General features: G+C 37.5%; 2 protein-coding genes across 2 annotated transcripts in view; one reads left to right on the forward strand and one right to left on the reverse strand.

The window, feature by feature from the left end:
• LOC129247799 (myb-like protein I) overlaps window positions 1-20,986 on the reverse strand; it is a 92,818-nt gene extending 71,832 nt beyond the window's left edge. Inside the window, exon 1 of the mRNA XM_054887149.1 lies at window positions 20,751-20,986. Within this exon, the coding sequence (XP_054743124.1) occupies window positions 20,751-20,986 (236 nt within the window). The remainder of the gene's footprint in view (window positions 1-20,750) is intronic.
• Window positions 20,393-25,673, forward strand: part of LOC129235973 (uncharacterized protein DDB_G0288805) — a 33,845-nt gene continuing 28,564 nt past the window's right edge. Inside the window, exon 1 of the mRNA XM_054870076.1 lies at window positions 20,393-20,640. The gene's annotated coding sequence lies outside the window, so the exon portion shown is untranslated. The remainder of the gene's footprint in view (window positions 20,641-25,673) is intronic.

Consider the following 25,673-nt stretch of genomic DNA (forward strand, 5'->3'; position numbering starts at 1 on the left):
CTGATTAGTAGCCTAGAGGCTGCCCCAATTGCCAGTACTTCCGCCTGGAAGACAGTGCTGGTATTAGGGAGACGCACAGATTTCTCAATTTTAAGTCTGTGAGAATATATACCAGCTCCAATACCGCAGCCCATTTTACTGCCATCTGTATAGACTGTAGTATCGGAGTTGTTTAGAGAGAATCACTTATTCCATTCTTCCTTAGATGGAAAGACAGTGGCAAAGTTCCTATTGAATGTTACCGTCGGGACGATGTAGTCAGTTCTCACCGAGATTAACTGAGTTTGTCGCAATAATAGACTAGCATGACCATACGTTTTTTCTCTCCAGCGACCCGCTTCATTTAACCTAAATGCACTCATGGTTGCTGTTTTCTTAATATGTAGGTCTATTGGAATAACGTGTGTCAGTGCATTGAGAGCCTCTCTAGGACATGATCTGATTGCTCTGACCGGTCATGGAACATGCTGATCTTTGTATTCTGCCGAGTAATTTGGTATTGTACTCTCTCCCTTGAGCCTTCCACCAAACTACCGAACCATACGATAAAATAGGGCGTATAACCGCCTTATACAGCCATAATGTATGCTTAGGTTGAAGACCCCAAGAATACGTTTACAGGCATATAAAGCAATTTCTGCGTTCCTACCCGTTCTTCAACAAGGGAATCTTGTACAAAGTCTAAAACTTTGATTTACAAGGATTTTGTTATAGAATGAACTACATTTTTATTAAAAATGAACCAAAAATATTTAGTATGAAAAATATTGCGTATACTGTATTAAATTATGTGGAGGGCTCAAAATTGGATTTAGAGCTAAGCTCTAATGCACTTTTTTCTTATAATTTTATGTAGAATTCGAATCTGCTAGAAATGGTGTCGAAAAAATTTTACCAATACATAGGTATATGAAGTCAATAGAAAACTAATGATAATCACGTTTACCATATTCCATTTCGAAGTCAAATAAATATTAACCGTTAACTCTAATGGTATTCCAACGTATACATAACTAACTTCAAAGGAAATCAGTGCCAATGACCAGTGAACGACTGACCAGAACGTGAAATTAGAATTAGTAACTGGCGGGCAACTGGTCAATAATACAGTTTTAGAATTTTTAAAGCTGAAATAGAGCAGCGAGCACTTTAACACAAATGTGTATATGGGTGTGTAAATACACAGAAGAACATACATATATACATATATGTTTACCGATATTTATAGCATATGAATCCTATGTAGTGCATCCAACTTACACTTAGGTGTGAAAATGTGCAATTAACGCTAGTAAATATCCAAATTGGCCCCATTTCCGTCAGTTCGTTGCCCCTTAGCGCATCATCACCTAGTTTCTTTGCTTCGTCGTTGCGTAGTTTCATTGACGTGTGCGCGTGATTAACGGTGATTGAAGTATACCGTTATCAAGATTGTTCGGCCAGCATAAAAGTGTGCTACTTTTAATAATTCACAAAATAAATATTTTATTTACGCACCTATGCATATACTATATCCACATGCAGACATATTAGGGTGGTCCACAAAGGGCCTAAGAACTGAATTTTTATTGTGACAAATCTTAGTATTGTCTCTGTCGAAATATGGTACAAATTAGTAGTAGCAAATATTAAGTGGAGCTATGAATGAAGATTCTCATATATTTTATATGCACCCATGGGATATTTTTACCAGTTTTGAGTACCTACTTTTTTTAGTTTTCATTAATTGTTTACAAAAATATAGTTAATTTTACCAGCAAATACCGTACAAATCGAAGCCCTTAAATTTTGTACAAAATTTATTTTTATAAACTTTTTATATAAAACTGCTTTATGGTAAATCTGTTGCTCCTGGGCAACGCTACGACTACCAACAAGCCGGGCAACTTCGATTATTTCTGTGATTTTATCGACATTTTCTTTAACATCAAAAATGCCTGAACGGAATCCACGCAACCAAAATTGCACTTAATTAGCTGATATCTTCACCATAAACACCATTCACAAATTTAGTGCCCTGGCTGGCATTTTCACTTTTATCAAAGAAAAACTGTAAAATGTAACGAATCTTCTCTTTGTTGATTGCCATTGTTAACACCATGTACCTCACAACTAATTGAATAAACAAAAATCAGCGAAAGAATTTTTCAGTGTGAAATATCATCTTGACAATGACAAATTTTTTATAAAGGGTGGTTAAATTTCAAGGGCCGATGTTGAATGTGAACCACACCTAAACCTCAAGTTTTTTTCTGCATTTCATTTAACATTTTTCAATTTCAGATGAGGTACATTTTCACCTCAGTGGATTCGTCAATAAGCAGAATTGCCGCATTTGGGCGAATGATAATCCAAGAGTGATTGCCGAAAAACCAATGCACCCACAAAGAGAGGCTGTTTGGCGCGGTTTATGGGCCGGCGGCATCATTGGGCCGTATTTTTTCCAAAATGAGGCCGGTTACTGTGAATAGTGTTCGCTATCGTGAGACGATAACGAACTTTTTATGGCCCGAATTGGAAGATATGGATGTGGACGATATGTGGTTTCAACAGGACGGTGCCACTTGTCACACAGCTAACGAAACAATGGCTCTTTTCCGCGAAAAATTTGATGGCCAAATAATCTTACGTCGCGGCGATGTCAATTGGCCGCCACGATCATGTGATAATATTTTATTTTATGCGTAATTAAATCATACAAATATTATCATAATAAAGAAAATTGACAATAATTTCCTAAAAAAATTGTATTTTATTCAAAGTCAATGCCGGCCCTTGAAACTTAACCACCCTTTATTTGTAATATTTGTTGTTTTATATTTATAATAATTTATTTTAATATTTCGTATTCGAAATATTTTCGCCATTTTCTAAGAAAATAATGGATTTATTTTCCCAATTTTTTTATTAAATGGTAAAACGAAATTTCTCTTCAGAAATTATCAAACTATAAAATTTGTATAATTGTTTAATGAAAAATTTGTATAAACATTTCTTTACAGAACCCCAAAGTAGTCCTTTAAATGGAAAATGATAAACATTTACTTCAATAAATATGTAATACAGTAATTTTCCCTAATTCTGTCGCCTCAATTATTTTTAGCAATTAAAATATAATATTAAAACTATTGATATTTTTATAAATTTTTAAAGTAATTTAAAAAAGCAGTAAAATTTGAGAAAAAATGCTAATTTTTTTAAGAGCAATATCGCTTTCCTACTTATTTGTAAAATATTAAACGATTTCATATCGAAAATTGTGAAAAAACAGGTCCTTTCGCGGCACTTAAAAATTTCAAACGATTTCTAGATAAAAAATGCGTGTCTTTTCTTCTTCAACCTAGAAAAATTAAATATTCTGGGCATAGTAAATATTTTGTACTTTGAATTTTTGTGGACCATCTTAATATTACTGCTGTATATGTACGTATTTAGTGATACAGAATTCGTAAGGAGGTCAGAAAAGTGGATGACATCAAAAGTAAAGCTTTATTCGTGTTGCGTGCTCGAGCACTTTGTTGACGGATCAATTTCTCATTTGACATGCTGCACGAAGATGATTCTAGATATTGTTTGCTTTTGGCATTTCGTGGCGAGCTTTTTCGTTTATTATTTTTCTTAAATCATGGATAAAGTACAAGTAGGCTGTCCAAGCGTGTATCTCTGTACTTACCACAGTTCTTCATCAATCGCAAACTTTAGCTTCGCGTGAGGGCGAGAAAGTATCTGAATGTAACTGCAAATGGTGTGAAAATGAGATGCTCTTTTGGCATCCACGCTGTGCTTGTGTGTGTAAGTGCATGTATGTGGGAAGTGGCGTGTTGTTCTGCTCCACGATTCCGCAATGAACACGTCATGCATTTGACATAAATTCGATACAAAGATAAATCGATTATGAATGTTTGTGTTAACATTTTGCTGTCAACTACATTCACAGAGCAATAAATAATTTAGAATATAATTCGTGAAAAATATGCACGAAAGTAAGGTGTACGATATTTAGTAGTAGAAGAACAACAGAACATGTGTTTAGGATGCATTTAAGTTACCGTTATATATATATATATAAATGGCGCGTACACCCTTTTTGAGTGTTTGGCCGAGCTCCTCCTCGTATTTGTGGTGTGCGTCTTGATGTTGTTCCACAAATGGAGGGAACTACAGTTTCAAGCCGACTCCGAACGGCAGATATTTTTATGAGGAGCTTTTTCATGGCAGAAATACACTCGGAGGTTTGCCATTGCCTGCCGTGGGGCGACCGCTATTAGAAAAATGTTTTTCTTAATTTTGGTGTTTTCACCGAGATTCGAACCGACGTTTTCTCTGTGGATTCCGCATGGTAGTCGCAGTATTCATATACTTTTTTTTGGGTCTCGGGTAACTGTTAATGAAAGGGCACAAACCGCTTTCGGGTAGTAGAGGGTCTTTCAAGTTCGAGCCCCGTTTGTAACTGTTTTTGTCTTGCTTATGGTAGTAGTCCGGTGTAACGACCGAAATTTCGACGTTTTTTCATGAATCTTTTTTAAAAAGAAAATAAAATGCGATCGTTTTAAAGCTTTTACATGTTTTTATTGGTGTTTTGAAGTATATAAAACCAATTTTTTAAAGTTAATTTTATATTAATTTGTTTAAAATTTTTGACATCAAAGTGGAGTGCTTAAAAAAAAGATGAGTTCGTTCGGGGAACACACAGCCTTCCAAAGTCATCTGAAATAAAAAATTCAAAGAGATTATTATTCTGTAGACTTTATTTTAGGTCCCGAACCTAAAATATACATAAAAATAAAAAAGCAAAAACAAAATGGCGGATTTGTGAAAAAAGTTCTCAAATTCTAATTTTTTTTCTTCACAAATTGTTTAAATTAAATAGTTTATTAATAAAAAATTAGATGTTTTGAAGGTCCGGGATCTAGATATGTGTGTCTAGAATAACGGGTTAAATTTTTAGCCAAATCGATTGAATAGTTTTGGGTCAGTGATTCCCCGAAATTTCGAAAACATGGTTTTGAGAAAAACGCGTCTTTAAGTCAGATCAGCTGCTGTTGGCGTGTCACACGCTTTCATACACACTACGGCGCGCTCTCTTATTTTAGCTAACTTTAAAAATAATTAAAATTTCTGTCTGAAATTTTTATAGTATATTTTTAAGATGTTTTTCTTCCGAAAAATGTAAAAAAAAAAATTTTAGTTTTTGAACCCGTCCCACCGGGCTACTACCTTATGTCACCATTACGTGGAATTAATCAATCGGAAAACTTAGGTCACAATAATGCAATATTTTACAGTGTTATGTGGCTTGTGGCTCTATCCCTTTGAAAATAGAGATCTTCTTTGCCTATTCCCTCAAGCTCAGGCCATAAAAAATCTTCACTCAGTTGTCTATAGCGCCCACACAGTTGCCCGTTGACAGTAGAGCTGTTACAGTTCATTTTCATACACGAAGAAGAATGGGCTAAACAGTACATTTCTGATGATTAGAGATAGTAAACACATTTTTAAAATTACTTGAGGATTTTCTTCTTCCCATATACGCCAAATCCATCCTGTATGAAATATAATTTTATGTTGAAAACCAGCCTGATGTTCAAAGAACCAATTCACGAAATTTCTGCATTGATGTTGGCTCGGTTCATGTATTAATTGTACTTTGTATAGAAATTATATGTAAAATAAAGAGTCCTGATCTCAGAAAGAAACTAATATTTTGTCCTAAATGGGTGAATGAAAAACGCAGTATTGATGCGTCTTACCTTTTAACTAATTTTATTAGCCAGAAGGTTCTTGGATACCTTTTCGAATTTCAGTTATTCACAACTGCCGAATACATACATATGTATGTATTGGGCTGGGGAATAAGCCCATGGCGTTTTTATATTTTCTTTTATTTTGCAACGATTTGTTTGCTGTTTGGCAAAGGGTAAGTATTCATTCGATATAACTGTTTCGGGATTATTTACAGTCAACATTTTCGATACCTGCTCTTTTTTGCTTTTCCCCGAGGTCCAAAAGTTGCCCAAGCCGCCCAGGATATTTACGACGTGTATGAAGAAGGAACGGAAATGGTATGCGAAATTCAAAAATGGCGACTTTGACATCCATGACACGTCCCGCAGCGGAAGGACTTATGAATTCGTTGAAGAACGTCTTAAATCACTTTTGAAGGAGAACGGTCGCCAAACCAGTCGTGAATAGGCGGAAAAACGATTCTGGGTCGCCATCGAGTAACATGTGGTCATAAAGAGCGCTTTTTGTACCGAATCGTCAGGGTAGATGAGAAATATTGCCTACATGTATATCAATATAAAGCAAAGAAAGAAGTGGGTGAGTGGAATGAAGCTATTGAAAATACCTGATCGACATGGTCAAACCATACACCTTCACGACAACGCCAGGTCCCATGTTGCACAATTCGTCAAAGCTGTACTCCAAGACTTCGAATGGGAGGTCCTTCAGCATCAGCCGTATTCTCCGGATCTTGCAGCGACCGATTACTATGTTTTCCGCTCCCTGCCATATGAAGGGCAATAACAAAGAGGTCCTTAGAAACTGGCTCAACAACTTCTTTGACCCAAGACTAGGCGATTTTTGACGGAACAGCATCAACAAATCTCGATCAAGAGTGGGAAGAGGTTATAAACAGCAAAGGCGAATATATAATTCATTAACTTTTATAATTATTGTTTTTTTTGTTTAAATAAAAGTCTTCGGTAAAAACGCAACGAACTTATTTCGCAGCCCAATACATACATATATATAATGCAATATATTAGACTGTGGTAATTTGTATGATATAAGCTTTGACGACACCGCGCCATTTACACTATGATTCTTTATGTGATTACGAACAAAAAGTTCTTCTATGAAATTGGCCAAAAGTAAGTTCGAGCTTCTATAATTTGATTTCTATGAAACATATTTGGTTAGACTATAATTTTCTAGGTACAGGGTGGCTGATGAATTTTGCTACATTAAGAAACTCAAATAACTTTTTTTTTTAGTGTATGGAATTCATTTATTTTTTTTTTTTTTTTCAAGTTGAAGGTCATTAAATTTTATTAAATGTAGCTTAACTAGTTTTAAAAATAATTGAATTTAAATGCCCCCCCATGCTCGTTGACACAAGTGCGGCATCTTAGTAAAAAGTTGTTCATTGCTGCTTTGAGAGTTGCGACAGGAATAGCCGCAATTGTTGCCCGAATGGATTGTTTTAGTTCATCCAAATTTGTTGGCTTTGTTTTATAAACTTCTTGTTTACATAAGCCCCACAAGAAAAAGTCAGGTGCAGTAAGGTCAGGCGACCTGGGGGGCCAACGAAATTCGGAGTTTCTTGAAATCAGTTTATTGGGAAATTTTCGTCGCAAGTCTGTCATAACAGTCTGGGCTATGTGAGACGTTGCCCCATCATGTTGAAACCACACAGAGTTGAAAGAAATTCTCTTTCGGCGTAGTTCTGGATAGAAAAATTCTTTCAGCATTTTCAAATAACGGTCTCCACTAACCGTAACGGTGTGACCATTTTCTTCAAAAAAATAAGGCCCGACAATACAGCGTGAAGAAACCGCACGCCACACTGTCACGCGAAGAGGATGCAATTCCGTCTCGTGGAGTATCTGTGGGTTAGAAGTACTCCATATTCGACAATTTTGTTTGTTCACATTGCCATTTAAATCGAAATGGGCCTCATCAGACATGAAAAGGCAGTTTAACATGTTTTGGTCTTCTTCCACCATTTGCAGGATCTTCTGGCAAAATTCCAAGCGAATCGGCAAGTCTGCTGCATTCAGTTTGTTAACCATTTGAATTTTGTAGGGAAATAAGTCTAAATCTTTGTGCATTATTGTTTGCAGCAGCGATCGTTTCCTCCGTCCGAACTGGTGGGTTTCGATGATAAGGCCTTCTTGCGACTGTTCCTTGCTCAGCAAAATTATTCACCAGTCTCATTCTGGTCCATCTGCTCGGGGGATCGCCGCCAAACATCCGCCTGTACTCTCTCTGTACCAAAACTACGGACTCCAGTGCGTGATAGCGGCGGACTATCCAAATTCTTGTTTGCGTGTCCCAGTTATCCATTTTAATAAATTTTAAAGATCAATCTGCAAATTAAAACAAAAATGGAACAGATAACTTAAAAAGAAAAAAAGTTATTCAATTTTTTTTTGGTAGCGGCTTTCATCAGCCACCCTGTACTTAGACGTTTAGGAGCTCTAAAACTTTGTGATCACATATCAGTTCTTTACATTTGATGTGCGTCTTTTGAAGCCTCTGCTAGCCCACTAGATGTAGGTTTAAGCCCAAGAAATTAAGAAAATATCAAAACACAAAATAATTGTTTAAAAATAAAAAATTATTTTGTTGCCTTCAAAAAAGGCACCATAGGCAGCAGCAAAAATAAATTTGCCAACGATTAGTCCAGTTATCAAAGCACCTTTTAAACGCGTTTGAAGAGATCTTCTTCAGTTCGTTCAGCAAATTGTTTTTAATGGCCTCTATCGACTCAAAGCGGCGTCCGCGGACTGGCAATTTAAGTTTTGGGAAAAGTAAAAAAGTGGTTGTGGGGGAAAATGGTGGTTGTTCGATTATATTTGTCAGGTTTTTCGTAAAAAAAATGTTTATAATATGAGCCTTGTGAGACGGTTATCATGCTGCAAGATCCATGAGTTTTCTTTCCACAAATTGAGCTGTTTTCTACGTACATTCTCTCTCAAACGTCGTATAATTTCCAAATAATACTCGTTATTTACTATAGATCCATTCGGAACGACTTCTGAGTGCACAACAACATGATATTCAAAAAAAAAAGAGTAGCATGACTTTCACTTCTGATCGACTTTGAAGTGGTTTTTCGGGTTATGGCTCATGTGGATAGCGCCATTCAGCATGGTTTGCATGTCATACTCATGTACGCACGCCTCTTCACCTGGTGTGGTAAACTGGATAAACGTTGGATCCGAATCGATTTGTGCAAGCGTGTCTTCAGCCACCTTCTTTCGATGAGTTTTTAGAAAGAAATTAAATTCTCTTGGAACGAGTCGAGTCGCTTTTTAAATGAACAATTCCTGATATTTTTTCGATAGAATATTGGGTTTTGTAGTAGAATGAATAAATTTTTATAAAAACTGTGACTTAAAATACAATACTACAATACGGGTGAACGATATGAAGTGTTACCAACTTCACATTGCTTGTATCTGTAAAACAACTCATGACATCAACGTCAAAATTGTTCTAATGACAGTTCAATATATTTTTTATAAGCCATCAAAAGCATTTGTGTCTCAGTTTTGTTCCATTTTATTTTTCTGTGATGGAGTTCAAACGTAATAGTGTGATTGCGTTATATTTGGCTGGAAAATCACAACCAGCCATTGTTCGCGAGCTCAGTCACCTCAAAGTGAATAAAATGTTTGGGTATCGCACTATAAAACGTTACAATGATACTGGAGGCATTGCAAAACGCTATGGAGGTGGACCAAAAAAAACCGCAACAACGCCAGAAATGGTTCGGAAAGTGAAGGCTCGACTTGAACGAAATCCACGTCGAAGTGGAAGAAAAATGGCCAAAGAACTGAAAATAGCGCAAGACAGCATTCGACGCATATTGACAAATAAGCTCAAGGTCAAGGCTTACAAGTTCCAAAATGCACACGATCTTTCCCCCCAGCAAAAAGAAGTTCGGTGCGAAAGAGGACTCGGCACCGTCTCATAAAGCTCGTGTGAACCAAGAATGGTTAAAAAATTATATTCCACACTACATTTCGTCCACACAATGGAATTCTCCAGACGCAAATCTGATGGACTATTCCATCTGGTCCATTTTGGAGAGCAAGGTGAGGACTAAACAATATGCCAGTATGGATGCACCGTTTGAAGGCTATATATACAGGGTGGCTGATGAATTTTGCTACATTAAGAAACTTAATAATAATAACTTTTTTTTTAGTGTATGGAATTCATTTATTTTTTTTTCAAGTTGAAGGTCATTAAATTTTATTAAATGTAGCTTAACTAGTTTTAAAAATAATAGAATTTAAATGCCCCCCACGCTCGTTGACACAAGTGCGGCATCTTAGTAAAAAGTTGTTCATTGCTGCTTTGAGAGTTGCGACAGGAATAGCCGCAATTGTTGCCCGAATGGATTGTTTTAGTTCATCCAAATTTGTTGGCTTTGTTTTATAAACTTCTTGTTTACATAAACCCCACAAGAAAAAGTCAGGTGCAGTAAGGTCAGGCGACCTGGGGGGCCAACGAAATTCGGAGTTTCTTGAAATCAGTTTATTGGGAAATTTTCGTCGCAACTCTGTCATAACAGTCTGGGCTATGTGAGACGTTCCCCATCTTGTTGAAACCACACAGAGTTGAAAGAAATTCTCTTTCGGCGTAGTTCTGGATAGAAAAATTCTTTCAGCATTTTCAAATAACGGTCTCCAGTAACCGTAACGGTGTGACCATTTTCTTCAAAAAAATAAGGCCCGACAATACAGCGTGAAGAAACCGCACACCACACTGTCACGCGAAGAGGATGCAATTCCGTCTCGTGGAGTATCTGTGGGTTAGAAGTACTCCATATTCGACAATTTTGTTTGTTCACATTGCCGTTTAAATCGAAATGGGCCTCATCAGACATGAAAAGGCAGTTTAACATGTTTTGGTCTTCTTCCACCATTTGCAGGATCTTCTGGCAAAATTCCAAGCGAATCGGCAAGTCTGCTGCATTCAGTTTGTTAACCATTTGAATTTTGTAGGGAAATAAGTCTAAATCTTTGTGCATTATTGTTTGCAAAGACTGTCAGATGACACCAAGTTGAGCAGATAAGCTTCTTGTTGAAACCCTTGGATTGCTTTGTATAGCTGCAGCTACAGCAGCGATCGTTTCCTCCGTCCGAACTGGTGGGTTTCGATGATAAGGCCTTCTTGCGACTGTTCCTTGCTCAGCAAAACTATTCACCAGTCTCATTATGGTCCATCTGCTCGGGGGATCGCCGCCAAACATCCGCCTGTACTCTCTCTGTACCAAAACTACGGACTCCAGTGCGTGATAGCGGCGGACTATCCAAATTCTTGTTTGCGTGTCCCAGTTATCCATTTTAATAAATTTTAAAGATCAATCTGCAAATTAAAACAAAAATGGAACAGATAACTTAAAAAGAAAAAAAGTTATTCAATTTTTTTTTGGTAGCGGCTTTCATCAGCCAGCCTGTATATATATATTATATATATATAATTGGCGCGAACACCCTTATTGGGTGTTTGGCCGAGCTCCTTCTCCTATTTTTGGTGTGCGTCTTGGTGTTGTTCCTCAAATGGAGGGACCTACAGTTTCAAGCCGACTCCGAACGGCAGATATTGTTTATAAGGAGCTTTTTCATGGCAGAAATACACTCAGAGGTTTGCCATTGACTGCCGAGGGGCGACCGCTATTAGAAAAATGTTTTTCTTAATTTTGGTGTTTCATCAAGATCCGAACCACACGTTCTCTCTGTGAGTTCTGAATGGTAGTCGCGCACCAACCCATTCGGCTACGGTGGCCGCTTGAAGGCTACAGTCAAGGCAAAATGTGGTCATATCGAGCTAAAGTGAATATATGTTAAAATTGTAATCATTTTTGAACAATTTTGTCTTTGAAATCAATAAAAACTAATTTCACACAAAAAAGTTATGGTGTTTTGAATAGGTAGCGCTTCATATCGTTCACAGGCTGAGCTCATATGATGTTTAACAAATTAAAAACCTCTTGGTTTCGGGACAGAATCGGGGTACTGGGATACTAGAATCAGTAGAATTCCGGAAGTGTACACCCCTACTCCATACACACTTCCTAACAAATTGCAGTGATAAACAATTGATAAGGATGCAAGCTTACAATGAATAACTTGATAATACAGGGTGGCTGTTGAAAGCCGCTACCAAAAAAAAATTGAATAACTTTTTTTCTTTTTAAGTTATCTGTTCCATTTTTGTTTTAATTTGCAGATTGATCTTTAAAATTTATTAAAATGGATAACTGGGACACGCAAACAAGAATTTGGATAGTCCGCCGCTATCACGCACTGGAGTCCGTAGTTTTGGTACAGAGAGAGTACAGGCGGATGTTTGGCGGCGATCCCCCGAGCAGATGGACCATAATGAGACTGGTGAATAATTTTGCTGAGCAAGGAACAGTCGCAAGAAGGCCTTATCATCGAAACCCACCAGTTCGGACGGAGGAAACGATCGCTGCTGTAGCTGCAGCTATACAAAGCAATCCAAGGGTTTCAACAAGAAGCTTATCTGCTCAACTTGGTGTCAGCCGACAGTCTTTGCAAACAATAATGCACAAAGATTTAGACTTATTTCCCTACAAAATTCAAATGGTTAACAAACTGAATACAGCAGACTTGCCGATTCGCTTGGAATTTTGCCAGAAGATCCTGCAAATGGTGGAAGAAGACCAAAACATGTTAAACTGCCTTTTCATGTCTGATGAGGCCCATTTCGATTTAAATGGCAATGTGAACAAACAAAATTGTCGAATATGGAGTACTTCTAACCCACAGATACTCCACGAGACGGAATTGCATCCTCTTCGCGTGACAGTGTGGTGTGCGGTTTCTTCACGCTGTATTGTCGGGCCTTATTTTTTTGAAGAAAATGGTCACACCGTTACGGTTACTGGAGACCGTTATTTGAAAATGCTGAAAGAATTTTTCTATCCAGAACTACGCCGAAAGAGAATTCCTTTCAACTCTGTGTGGTTTCAACAAGATGGGGAACGTCTCACATAGCCCAGACTGTTATGACAGAGTTGCGACGAAAATTTCCCAATAAACTGATTTCAAGAAACTCCGAATTTCGCTGGCCCCCCAGGTCGCTTGACCTTACTGCACCTGACCTTTTCTTGTGGGGTTTATGTAAACAAGAAGTTTATAAAACAAAGCCAACAAATTTGGATGAACTAAAACAATCCATTCGGGCAACAATTGCGGCTATTCCTGTCGCAACTCTCAAAGCAGCAATGAACAACTTTTTACTAAGATGCCGCACTTGTGTCAACGAGCATGGGGGGCATTTAAATTCAATTATTTTTAAAACTAGTTAAGCTACATTTAATAAAATTTAATGACCTTCAACTTGAAAAAAAATAAATGAATTCCTTACCCTAAAAAAAAGTTATTTAAGTTTCTTAATGTAGCAAAATTCATCAGCCACCCTGTAGTTCAAATTCTGGAACATTTTGAAATATATAGGTTTTGTGAGGAATTGCTCTTTTAAGGTAATAAAATAAATAAAAAACAAAGCTGAATATTTATTTTATGCAAATAAGTTTAACACTCTTATTAGACAAGCGCGCTAAAATTTTTTATAACTTTTTTGTCAAAATAAACCGTCACAAATTTTAAAACCTAGAAATAATATGCTTGAAATCAGTGTAAATTACGCCTTACGAATGGAGAATAACAAAACAGTCATAAATCGCAGACACAACAGTTTCAACGGTATCACTGCGAAGGTATTTACATGCATACACACACGTATGCACATTTTCAGGTGGGAAGCCATGCAGTCCGCTAGTCTCCCCATAATTAAGTTAAACCAACACCTCTCTTATTCCAGTGTAATTTACGACCATTTTACAACTACCAAAATATAAGACAACACCAAGAACAGCATTTACAGCTGCACAGGTTTGTTATTGTTTCTCTTTTTTCTCACTTCTTCTCTTTGTCTTATTAGCTTTAAGAAGTGCTCGTTAAAGGCAAACAAGCGCCGAACAGACTGTCAAACTAAATGTACCAAATGACTGACGACTGCCTGCAACTATAAATTCGTATGCTGATGCGTTGGGAGCGTAGCGGGGGTATGTAGATGATTCTCATTGCAGGCAATAGCTGGAGGATATTTTCTTTTATACGACCTAGATAAACTACGCCGTCGTTGAGCTGTGCCATTAAGCTGCAAAGGCAAAGGCGCTAAAGAGCAGTAGAGCTTCGTGAGGATAAAGCTGAGACTCTAGCCGTTAAAAACGTTGATACATACATACATACATACATGCATGCATGCAATATGCAAACGTAAGAGAGCCGATCAGTAGAGCGTCGAATGAGCGAATAATGTCAATGTTACCTGTCGCAACCATTTCAATGCAAAGCCATACAGTGTTTGTGTGAATGTGTGCACGTTTATATTTGCTGTGTTGCCTGTCGTAAATGCTGATCCATTAAAACCGTCTTAATTTGCATAAAATATTTAGTAACACAATAAGACGCTAATTGAAGACGTAATACTAACTTTGTAAAATACAGAGCCACTCGGGCGGGGTGAGTGTAGGTGTGCGTTGGAAATGGTAATGAAAGAAATGGGGCAAGTTGCATCGAGTGCGCTAATAAATCTTGAGTACACAACTTCTGGCATCTCACAATATCCTGTATAAGCAAATGGTTCAAAAAACCTTGAAAGGAATTGAGGAGGAAAACTTTATGTTGGCAAGCAAATATTAACACGCGAAAAGTTGGATTGCAGGGAATAGTTCTATTGGAATATAAGTATACGAGGTGTGTTAAACAAATAAGGTGCTTTTTATTTTTCTCAAAAAATATTTATTAATTCACCAATTTCTATTTTATTTCCTTCAAAGTAGCTCCCTTCAGATATAATACACTTGTGCCAGCGTTTTTTTCAATCCTCGAAGCAATTCTTATATACACTTTTTGGTATGTCTTTGAGCCCTTTTAGCGATTCGGGGTTTTACCTCCTCAATCGGCCCAAAACGGTCTCTTAAATCTTGGGAACAAGAAAAAGTCGCAGGGGGCCAAATCTGATGAATACGGTGGCTGAGGCATGATAACGGTGTTGTTGCCAAATAATCTCTCAAATACTCCCTATTTAGCGTACGACCTTGTGGTATGAACACCTGATGCACTGCGCCATGGTAATCGAAGAAAACAATGAGCAAACCCTTGCAATTGATTGAACTTGGCGTGCTTTTTTTGGTCTTGGGTCATTGGGACGATTAGGCTTTGGTTTCGATGTCATAACCATATACCCATGACTCATCACCAATTATGACCCTTTTAAGCAAGTCTGGATCATCGTTGACGTCATTCAACAATTCCTGAGCGATGCTCATGGGACGTTGTTTTTGGCCAAAATTCAGCAATTTTGAAACGAACCTCGCTGCCACACGCTTTATGCCCAAAATTTCCGAAAAGATTGCATTGCAATTTCTCTAATTGTGATTAGACTGCTGCCACTGTCAACATTTCACGTGTATATGAGCACTTCCTTCCATTTTTTACACAAAATTTGATGCAACTTCCTTGATATATTTTTTTCTATAGCAGAAAATCGTCGGACACGCAAAACACTTGTCTTATTTATGTCTCTGACAAATAAACTAAACATGCGATATTGTTAAAACCGTGAACATATCTTAGGGACGAGTGTGCCAAACAAAATAAAAAAAATTAGTAATCGAAAGTCGAATGTACGTAGCTCATAGAATTTGAAAAATTCCCTTATTTTTTGAACACACCTCGTACACTAGTAAGTAAATATATAAATTGGATGCTCTTAGAAAAGTAACTTAGTGTCAGTGAATCCAGTAATTTTTTTTAATCAGCTGAAATCTGAGGTTGTAGTGGTTTGACAAATCCCTCGTGTTATCTATAGTTTCACTTATATATCAAATTTCAATACCTCCATACAACGCAAAATGCTTACATTGTGAGTAAATCATAATAACATAAGCATCCCGGCTTAAGCAAACAAACTGGCTTAAGTAAAAAAATGAATGTCAAATTTATTAACTTTTATCTTTGATCTGCATGTAATTTACGGCTACAGTTCACGAATTTGTATTCATTAATAATCCTAAAGTTGACGAAATTGTCCCTTTTACCGCTTATCCTTTTTGTCCATCAAAAGATACCCACAACGTGTAGCGGCTGTTCGGTGAAATGGGAATCTGTATGAATGTTTGAAGAAGAAACAAATGCATTACGAAATAATTATTTTAATGTCAAAATTTAAAATCCATTAGCCAATCAGCAAACGACTCAAGCTGAGCTTTATTTGTCGCGGTGTTAAGCTTTCGATGGTGATGCTGCTAGGTTGTTTGTTAATTAAATATAGAAATTTTGTACCGTAGGCATATTGACCTCACTAAATAACTCATTTAAAGCAATGCTGAAAATGTGGGCTCAACGCAGTATACTTCGTTATGTAGAGGCTTTTCCTAGCTAGACATATTTGAAGGTTTCATGCTCAAAATTTCATCGCTATCTCTATATCTCCATAGAGCAGTTTTTTGTGGAAAATTTCGCTACAACGAAGTTTTTTCAGGAATTCAGCAAAAATTTTATCATATGTAGTTTTTTTTTAACAGGGTTCGCAAAATCGAATAAATGAATAAAACAAAAATAAAAATAAATTATCTTACCTTATTGTTTAACATTTCAAGAATATATTTCAAAAATTTTAAGCAAAACTTTTGGAGTTACTGTCCAATTAGTCTCGCGTCTTAGCTCTGACAGGTGCGATCGTTCGGGAAGGCTGCGCGGTTTTCTGAAAACTACTGTTTGAAAGTCGGTGATCAATGCCATGTAAAAACTACTTGACCGATTCATTCCAAATTTGGCACATATTTTCTTCATTGAAAATGCCTCCCCCCAACGTGTAGTTTAAATTTTTTTTGACATGACGTGGGTTTTCCGCCCAAAAAATGGCGGAAATTTTCGTTGAAAATAGAAGTTTTCACGTTAGACCGCTGCCAAACATTTTTAAACGAAGAAAAAAATAAGCGAACAACGTTGGGGGAAAGATTTAATGATACTTTGACTAAATTTGAATTGGTTTTGGTTTCAGATAATTTCCGACCGAGATACAGTGATCACTGCAAAATGTTTTTGACGTGATAACGTCTTATAATTCGTTTAGCCGGCTGCACGCACGAAAAAATGTGTCGTTATCTTACTAATGTTTCGTTACCTTGCTTAAACTGCAAGCGAGAGCGCGGAACGATCGACAAAGAGCACAATCGGCCCCCGCGTTCGGCAACGTTCGACATCTGGCTCTCTCCTACTTGAGTGAGCATATATATGTATGTATATGTATGTATATGCGCATTTGTATTTGCATATGCCTTCTTCCTGTGTGCATGGTAATGAACCATTTCTCTGTTGAGAATAGGACGATGATAGAAAAAGTAGGAAATGAAAGGGGGTGTTGCGTGTGTGAAGTGTCTTGAAAAGTCAAATCGATGATGTTGCCTCTTAGTGGCGTTGACTTATTAATGTCTGATGCACAATCGAAATTGAAGATATCTTTCATGCATTTGATAAATGTTTCGTCATTTTTCACGTTTGTGTAAATGTAATTTGACCTATTCCATTGCGATTCCATTTACCTCCTCCTCTATATCCATACAAAATATCTATCAAACAAATAAAATTAAAATTTTGTTTTGAAAATTGCAACCATTCCATCAATATTTTTACAGACAACCTCTTTTTTTTGCAAGACGTTCCCGGACATGACCTGTCACCGGCTTATTTTTACGTATTTCCGCATAAAAAAATTACAGGATATAGTTAAAAGTATGCTTAATAATGTACAAAAGGTTTTAATAAATTTGCTCAATCCATATTTAAGAAAAAAATTTCCAAATATAGTGTTTTTTTTCGATAAAACCCAACTATTTAAACGAAATAACAAAATGTCAAGCAAATTTGACCGAAATTTTCAGTTTTTTGGAAAAATGTCTGCCAAAATTCCAATTTTTACTTTTTTTCCTTCCTTCGCTCAAGCACGAATTTATGGTCTTAACTAAAATCCTTATTTTTGTTTTTTCGCTTTTGATGCTCCTGTCAGGAGTGATGCTGACAACGCGGACGCACATTTTTTTCGAGAAGTCACCGGAAATGACGTCACAATGTATTGAATTAAATAAATAATTTTTTACATAAAAAAAATATTGAAAATAGGCCTTTTTTTACCCGACGAAACCCATGTTTTTTTTAGTTTTAAAAAAATATTTTTTTTTCGCTGGGACGATCCTAGTGGCCGCCGTAGCCGAATGGGTTGATGCGTGACTACCATTCTGAATTCGGGGTACGTAGGTTCGAATCTCGGTGAAACACCAAAATTAAGAAAAAATTTTTCTAATAGCGGTCGCCCCTCGGCAGGCAATGGCAAACCTCCGAGTGTGCTTCTGCCATGAAAAAGCTCTTCATAAAAATATCTGCCATTCGGAGTCGGCTTAAAACTGTAGGTCCCTTTATTTGTGGAGCAACACCAAGACGCACGCCACCAATAGGAGGTGGAGCTCGGTCAAATACTCAAAAACGGTGCACATTTTTGACATTTTCAGAATTTTCAGATTTCGTTGTTGTCAATGTCCACCTGCTACGCTATCCTGCGACCAGAGTGAACCAAATGACTAGCGCCGGTCACGCGAACCTGTTCACCAACCAGAACAGCAATGATTGGGAAGCTATCATTACCACGCTCGGGCAAAACGCTCAAGGAAAATTGGCACAGTAAAAGCGATCAACATTAAACCTACTACTTGGGGCATCATTCTGCACAGAAATGAACTTAAAGGCAACTTATCAGCAATGGTTCCCTTCGGCCAGCTTATAGATGCGGTGAAGCAAGTAAAGAAATCTGCCAGATAAGATAAGAGAAAGTTCATTGCAGATCTTGCTAGCGATGCCGAAGTGGCAATAGGAGCCGCCTAACCAACCAGAATATTAGTAACCAGCCGATCAAAGATGGGTATGATGCTTTACTGACTTCCAATGATGACTAGAACCGTAGATGGAAAGAGCACTTTGAAACATTTAGCAACATTGCCCTTAGCTGTGACTTTTGCTTTGAAGTGGGCAGCACAACAATCAGCAGCAAAACAACAACGTCCTATCTCAGTCTAGCGGAGATGAAGGCGGAGACCACGGCCCACGCCCATGGCATATAGCTAGAACTATTGATCGCTGACCTACAAATTTCAGCGGAAGTTGTTCATCCTCACATTATTGCTGCCTGGGACAACGAAAACTGTCTCCATCCTTGAGAAAAGTCATCAATGTGAAGCTGCCCATGAAAGACGATTTGCGTGACTGCGGCAATTCGAGAAGAATAACCCTGCTCCACACGATGTACAAAATTGTAGCCACGATCAAACAAGCCAGACTCCAATGTATCAAGCGCTCCTTAAGAGACGAGCAAGCTGGGTTTCTCCCTCACCGAAATATTCTTCGCATCATAGTAGAACAATCAGTTGAGTGGGGCTCCCAACTTTAATTGCTGTTTGTTGATTCTAAGAAGGCATTCGGCACAATTAAAGAGCAATATGGCTCCCGCTAAGTTAATTCGCCTCATCAGAGCCCTTTCTGAAAACTTGAAACTGGCAGTGCTTCACACTGGCAATATCAGCGACCCATTCACCATCAACACAGGCGTAAAGGTTGTCCCCGGTCGCCCCTTCTCTTCACCATATTGCTAGACGACGTCATGAGGCGTTGTATTGAGTTTCACCAGACATCTTGAGGACCAGACATCTTGGCCGATGACATCTGCCTCCTCTCTCACAAACTCATTGTCGGACTGGAGATCAACTTCGCCAAGACCAAAGATATGTGAATCGACTACAATAAAGCAAGTCATGCAATGGTTGATTCTGCTACCTCTGCTGTCTATCCCGCCGAGGGCGGAGCAGATGAAGATTTCAACTACAGGCTGAATGCATACAGCATGGGCGAGTTCACAAATTTCCAGGCGCTCTAAACAGAGAATATTAAGCTCATGTATGAAGTCAGTATTGATGTACGGAAGTGAAGCACCATCACACAAAGGCTACATACATCCTTTCGACAATAATTGCCTCCGCATCATCTGCAATGACGCGCGGAGAAGATTAAGGGATAGGTCATACGCATAGAAAACCACCAGATAGCATCACGAGAATGGCACTGTCCAGTCCAGAGTGGCACTGTCAGTCTCGCAAGGGAGCAGAGGTCGTGGACAGCCAAAGGATACTTGGAGAAAATCGATGTTGCGCGAGCTAGGAGCTACTGACATCCCCATGGGACGGCGCAAAAGCAGCAGGCCTAAAAAAAAATTTTGTCGTCTAAACACGCGTATAATGGAAAAAACTTTCTACCTGCCCTCTCACGTATTTGTAGTCAAACTCACAATAATTTTTTTTATTTGTAAAAAGTTTGCTATTGTTTGGAAAGGGGGTTAATTGTGTGTACTAGAAAAAAAGAAAAATTCCCTGAAGTTTTCCCACTCACCGAAGAAAAGGAAACGTTTTATCTGTGATGTGGCACTAGTGCAATCTCCGTCTTGCAGAATAACTAACAAACACAAGCACGTGTCATATATAAGTTTGTATAAAGGTCAGCGTAAGATTTTGCTTTAAACTACAGACGCATAAAAAGTTAAATCAACACCCTCAAAACATCCAAAAGGCTTTTCTGCGCGGAAGGTCGGATTAAGCTGTGAGCCGCGCAACGGATATAACAACTTTGATTGGCAAATAAAGCGCTCGTGACTATGCTAATCAACATCAACAAAGTGAATTAAGAAATTTTGCAGTTTAAGGCAAGAGTAGCAGCAGCAGCAGCAGCAGCAGCAGCAGCAACGACAACAACAAACCAGTTGAAGGTACATAAATTTGCTGACTGCCAAAATACTTGCGTCTCACCCTTCAACCCTTACTCGCTTTACAGTTAGTCAATTTGCCAACTAATTAACGTTGCACTAATTAAAATTACCAAATAAAATGTTTTTGACGGTGTTGCATTGGCAAACTGGCGCGTGTTAGCGCTATAATTGTGGAAAATAACGGTTTCTGACTTAAATTGGCTGACACTCGGCCTCGATGTTTTCGCTGTTGCTTATAATTGTTGCTGTTGTTGTTGTTGTTGTGGCTAGAGTTTGCGTTGGTGTAGTTGCTGGTGTTGGCATTGCTGCTGGTGCTGGCATTGGTGGTGGTGATTGCCGGTGACATTGGCTATTCTGTGTGTCAGCTGACAATGCTGACAAATAACGATGACAACTGCTGCCAGATGGTTGGCTAACCACAATGGCAGCCAGGCACACAACTACATACATAACCACACACACACAAACAATATATGTACATGGCGGAAAAGTCAGTGATTGTGCGGCTTTCACCTGCATTCATCGAAATGCATGCGTGTTGGCGTGTGATGGTGTGTGCGTGTCCGTTTGTGTCAGAGTGCAAATAGTTTGCGCTAACAAATTGCAACGTTGATTGACTGTGGCCACAGCAAATTAACAGCGACATTTGTTTCCCGGGGAAGGTGATGAAGTGGCAGGGTGTGAGTAGCTGGTGTTGCCATATGGGTATTGATTCGATAAGAACAAATAGGGCTAAATGCTTGGCAGACCCTATTACACAACATCTACACTGCTTACGTTGTGTATGTTGTTGTTGTGTGATCGCTTTGTTTTTACTACTAATTTTATTGCCTTGCATGTGATTATCATTAACATTAATATTAGTTTAGTTAATCTACATATTTCTGCATTTGACATTTATTGCATTTTCCACAAAATAAATTTGTGCACAAAATTTTCTCAAAAATCATTTAAAAATTAATGTATTCTGGCACACATACAAGCACATTCCTGTGTATCTCCATAGAATAGAGTTTAGCGCGAAATTGCGGTATTGTCACCTGCTCTAATTTAATGTCATTGTTTAGTGCTCGTTTTAATTATGCAAAACTATTTATGCATATTTCATCTGATCTGTTAAACTAATGCACTTTGCGCGCACAAGCTTTTGTATATTAATTTGTTGGTCAATTAGAGCGATGTGCAATATGGCGGGTCAAAAAAAAAAAATATTAAAAAAATAATATTCTATTAGAAACTGGTGAAATGCACTTGTGCACGAGGGTATTACATTTTTTTTACACATAACGATTACATATAGCAGTCTAAAGGAAGATATATATATAGACATATGAGACAATATCTCAAAAAAAGCCACCCAGAAATTAAATTTGTCCAATTAATTCTCTACATAAAAACAAATATTTGTTGCCCACTTTTAGACCCATGCAATGTGGTTGCCTCGTCTTTGAAAAAATATGGGCCGATGATTCCTCTAACCCAGGGGTCTTCAATTTTTGAAGCCTTAGGGCCAGGGGGGTCTCGCAACTTTGAAACCCTAGGGCTATACAAAAAAAATGTTTGGATTTGTTCGAAGTTCTAAAACTAGTCATATCAGTTGTCAACTTCATCAGATCCACAGGGCTGAATCATCGACAATTCCGGGAGTTTATTGAAGAGATGGAGAAAATGACTTGCCATATCATACTGCCGTACGCTGACTTAGTTGCGGAAATGACCTTAAGCGCTTTTTTGAACTTCCTTGTGTCGAATTAGGAAATAGTGAATGGCGGCCGCCGTAGCCGAATGGGTTGGTGCGTGACTACCATTCGGAATTCACAGAGCGAACGTAGGTTCGAATCTCGGTGAAACACCGAAATTAAGAAAAACATTTTTTTAATAGCGGTCGCCCCTCGGCAGGTAATGGCAAACCTCCGAGTGTATTTCTGCCATGAAAAAGCTCCTTATAAAAAATATCTGCCGTTTGGAGTCGGCTTAAAACTGTAGGTCGCTCCATTTGTGGAACAACATCAAGACGCACGCCACAAATAGGAGGAGGAGCTCGGTTAAACACCCGAAAAGGGTGTAAGCGCCAATTATATATATATAATGGCTTTGGAAATTAGCATTCTATGTCGATTTGACAAATTATATGAATGAATTGAGTTTGAGATTGCAAGGAGAAAATCAGCTTCTCCCTGAGTTATACACCAATATCAAATCGTTCAGGCAGAAAGTAATACTATTTCAATCGCAATTACGTAAAAAATGTTTCACACAATTTAAAACATGTGAAATATTCAGCCACACTACAGAAACAGAATTTCCCGCCGATTTTGCAGTCGAAACTTTAAGTACTTTGAACAATAATTTCGATAGTCGATTCTCAGACTTTAATGCTATTGCGAATGAAATTAAGCTTGTTCAAAATCCTTTTGATTCTGACATTGAAACCCTGGCTCCGCAAATCCAAATGGAAATTATTGATTTAAAGTGCAGTGATATGTTTAAGAGCAAATATCAAAATTCAGTTTGATAATTTGCATAAGTTTGCTCGTGGATTGTTTTCTGTTTTTGCTATTACGGACTTGTGTGAGAAAACGTTTACCAAGATGAAATACACAAAGAATGTTTACAGATCTAAATTAACCGATCAGCATTTTAAATCTCTTATAATAATTGCTACAAGTAAAATTAATCCACAATTGGAAACAATGGTCGATGGAAAATCACAACTAAGGGTGGTTAAATTTCAAAGGCCGATGTTGAATGTGAACCACACCTAAACGTCAAGTTATTTTCTGTATTTCGTTTGACACTTTTCAATTTCAGACTAATTCAATTTGAACTATGGAAGACACACAATCAAGCAACACGTTAAAGTTATTCAGGCTTATTATGAAAACGGGCGTTCAAATCAAAATGCATATCGAAGGAAATCATCTTCAATGAATTCGTCAATAAGCAGAATTGCCGCATTTGGGCGAATGATAATCCAAGGGTGATTGCCGAAAAACCAATGCACTCACAAAGAGTGACTGTTTGGTGCGGTTTATGGGCCGGCGGCATCATTGGGCCGTATTTTTTCCAAAATGAGGCCGGTCAGACAGTTACTGTGAATAGTGTTAGCTATTGTGAGATGATAACGAACTTTTTATGGCTCAAATTAGAAGATATCGATGTGGACGTGGTTTCAACAGGACGGTGCCACTTGTTACACTGCTAACAAAACAATGGCTCTTTTGCGCGAAAAATTTGATGGCCGAATAATCTCACGTCGCGGCGATGTCAATTGGCCGCCAAGATCATGTGATTTGACAACGTTGGGCTTCTTTCATTGGGGTTATTTGAAAGAAAAGGTGTCCGTCGATAAGCCAGCAACAATTCAAGAGCTAAAGGATGAGATAATTCGGCATATTAACGGAATAGAACCTCAATTATGCCTCAGCGTTATCGAAAATTTGGACCATCGGATGGAAGTGTCCCGCCGAGACCGCAATAATTTTCTAAAAAAATTGTATTTTATTAAAAATCAACCCCGGCCCTTAAAACTTAACCACCCTTTACATAAATCTCATTAGAATTGTTTTCTTTTATTACTGGGACAAAGTTCAATTAATTATTTTTTAGTTATTAATATGCTTAGGTACTTCATATTTCTGTCGTAAAGTTTTACCGTACAAGTAAATAAAATCGAGTAATTATCATTGTGTTTTCATTCTCTTCCACTTAAATTATAACAGCAATAGTAACAACAGTAAAACATTAGCTGTCGTGGACCATATTGATGACACTAGTCTTAAGCTGTTGCGGGCCGGATTTGGCCCGCGGGCCGTAGTTTGGAGACCACTGCTCTAACCCATAGGCCGCACCAAACGGTTGTTTTCTGTGGCTGTGGCTGTTCAGCCAAATCGCCAATTTTGCTTATTAACACAGCCATTAAGCCAAAAACGTAGGACGATTATGTACACTATAAGCTGACCTGAGCGCGAGATGAACACTTTTCACAGAAATTATTACGATTTTCGTAATACAATTGTACGATTGGTAAACGTTATTGAGGCGTAAGTCTTTCCATGATGAAATGTCAATGAATACTGAATCAAATTATGCATTTAGTTTGACAGTAGTCACGCGTGATCTGTCAAAAAACCCTTTTGGAAAAAGTACCTCCAATCTGATCACCCTTTAAATCGATACTTTGAAGGGATTTAATATAATTTCAAATATTTTGTGGTTTGATTTTTAGCCTTCTGAGCAAATTTTAAAGTAAATAAAAAAATAAATAAATAAATAAAGAAATAAATAAATAAATAAATAAATAAATAAATAAATAAATAAATAAATAAATAAATAAATAAATAAATAAATAAATAAATAAATAAATAAATAAATAAATAAATAAATAAATAAATAAATAAATAAATAAATAAATAAATAAATAAATAAATAAATAAATAAATAAATAAATAAATAAATAAATAAATAAATAAATAAATATATAAATAAATAAATAAATAAATAAATAAATAAATATATAAATAAATAAATAGATAAATAAAATAATAACCCGTGGCTCGACATTGCGTTTCATCTCCAATAGTTGAAACAAGTTGATCGGTCCCCTGGAAAAGTCCACCACTGTATTTAAAGCGTACATTGAGAAAATTTTGGCATCATACAATTTTTCGGCTGGTTCTTCTAAAAACCATCAATCAACCGCTGTTTACCACCGTCATTTACCATTGTTAAGCATTGTGAAATTACGAAGTTAAATCTTGACACGAGCCAAGATTAATATAGGGTTATTCAATAGATGCGCTTCAACTTTTTTCCGATAGGGAGGGCGAACGACGCAATATTTTTTATTTTTCGCTTCAAGTTTACAAATTCATTAGTATACATTTCATCATGGAACGCTACACACTTGAGCAACGATTGCAAATCGTGCAAATTTTTTATGAAAATAATCGTTCTGTTGCTGCTACTTTAAGAGCATTACGGCCATTTTACGGTCAATTTAACAAACCGTCCCGTTTTGGGGTTATGTGAAG

The sequence above is a fragment of the Anastrepha obliqua genome, chromosome 1 (genome assembly GCF_027943255.1).
Source record: "Anastrepha obliqua isolate idAnaObli1 chromosome 1, idAnaObli1_1.0, whole genome shotgun sequence".
Lineage (NCBI taxonomy): Eukaryota > Metazoa > Arthropoda > Insecta > Diptera > Tephritidae > Anastrepha > Anastrepha obliqua.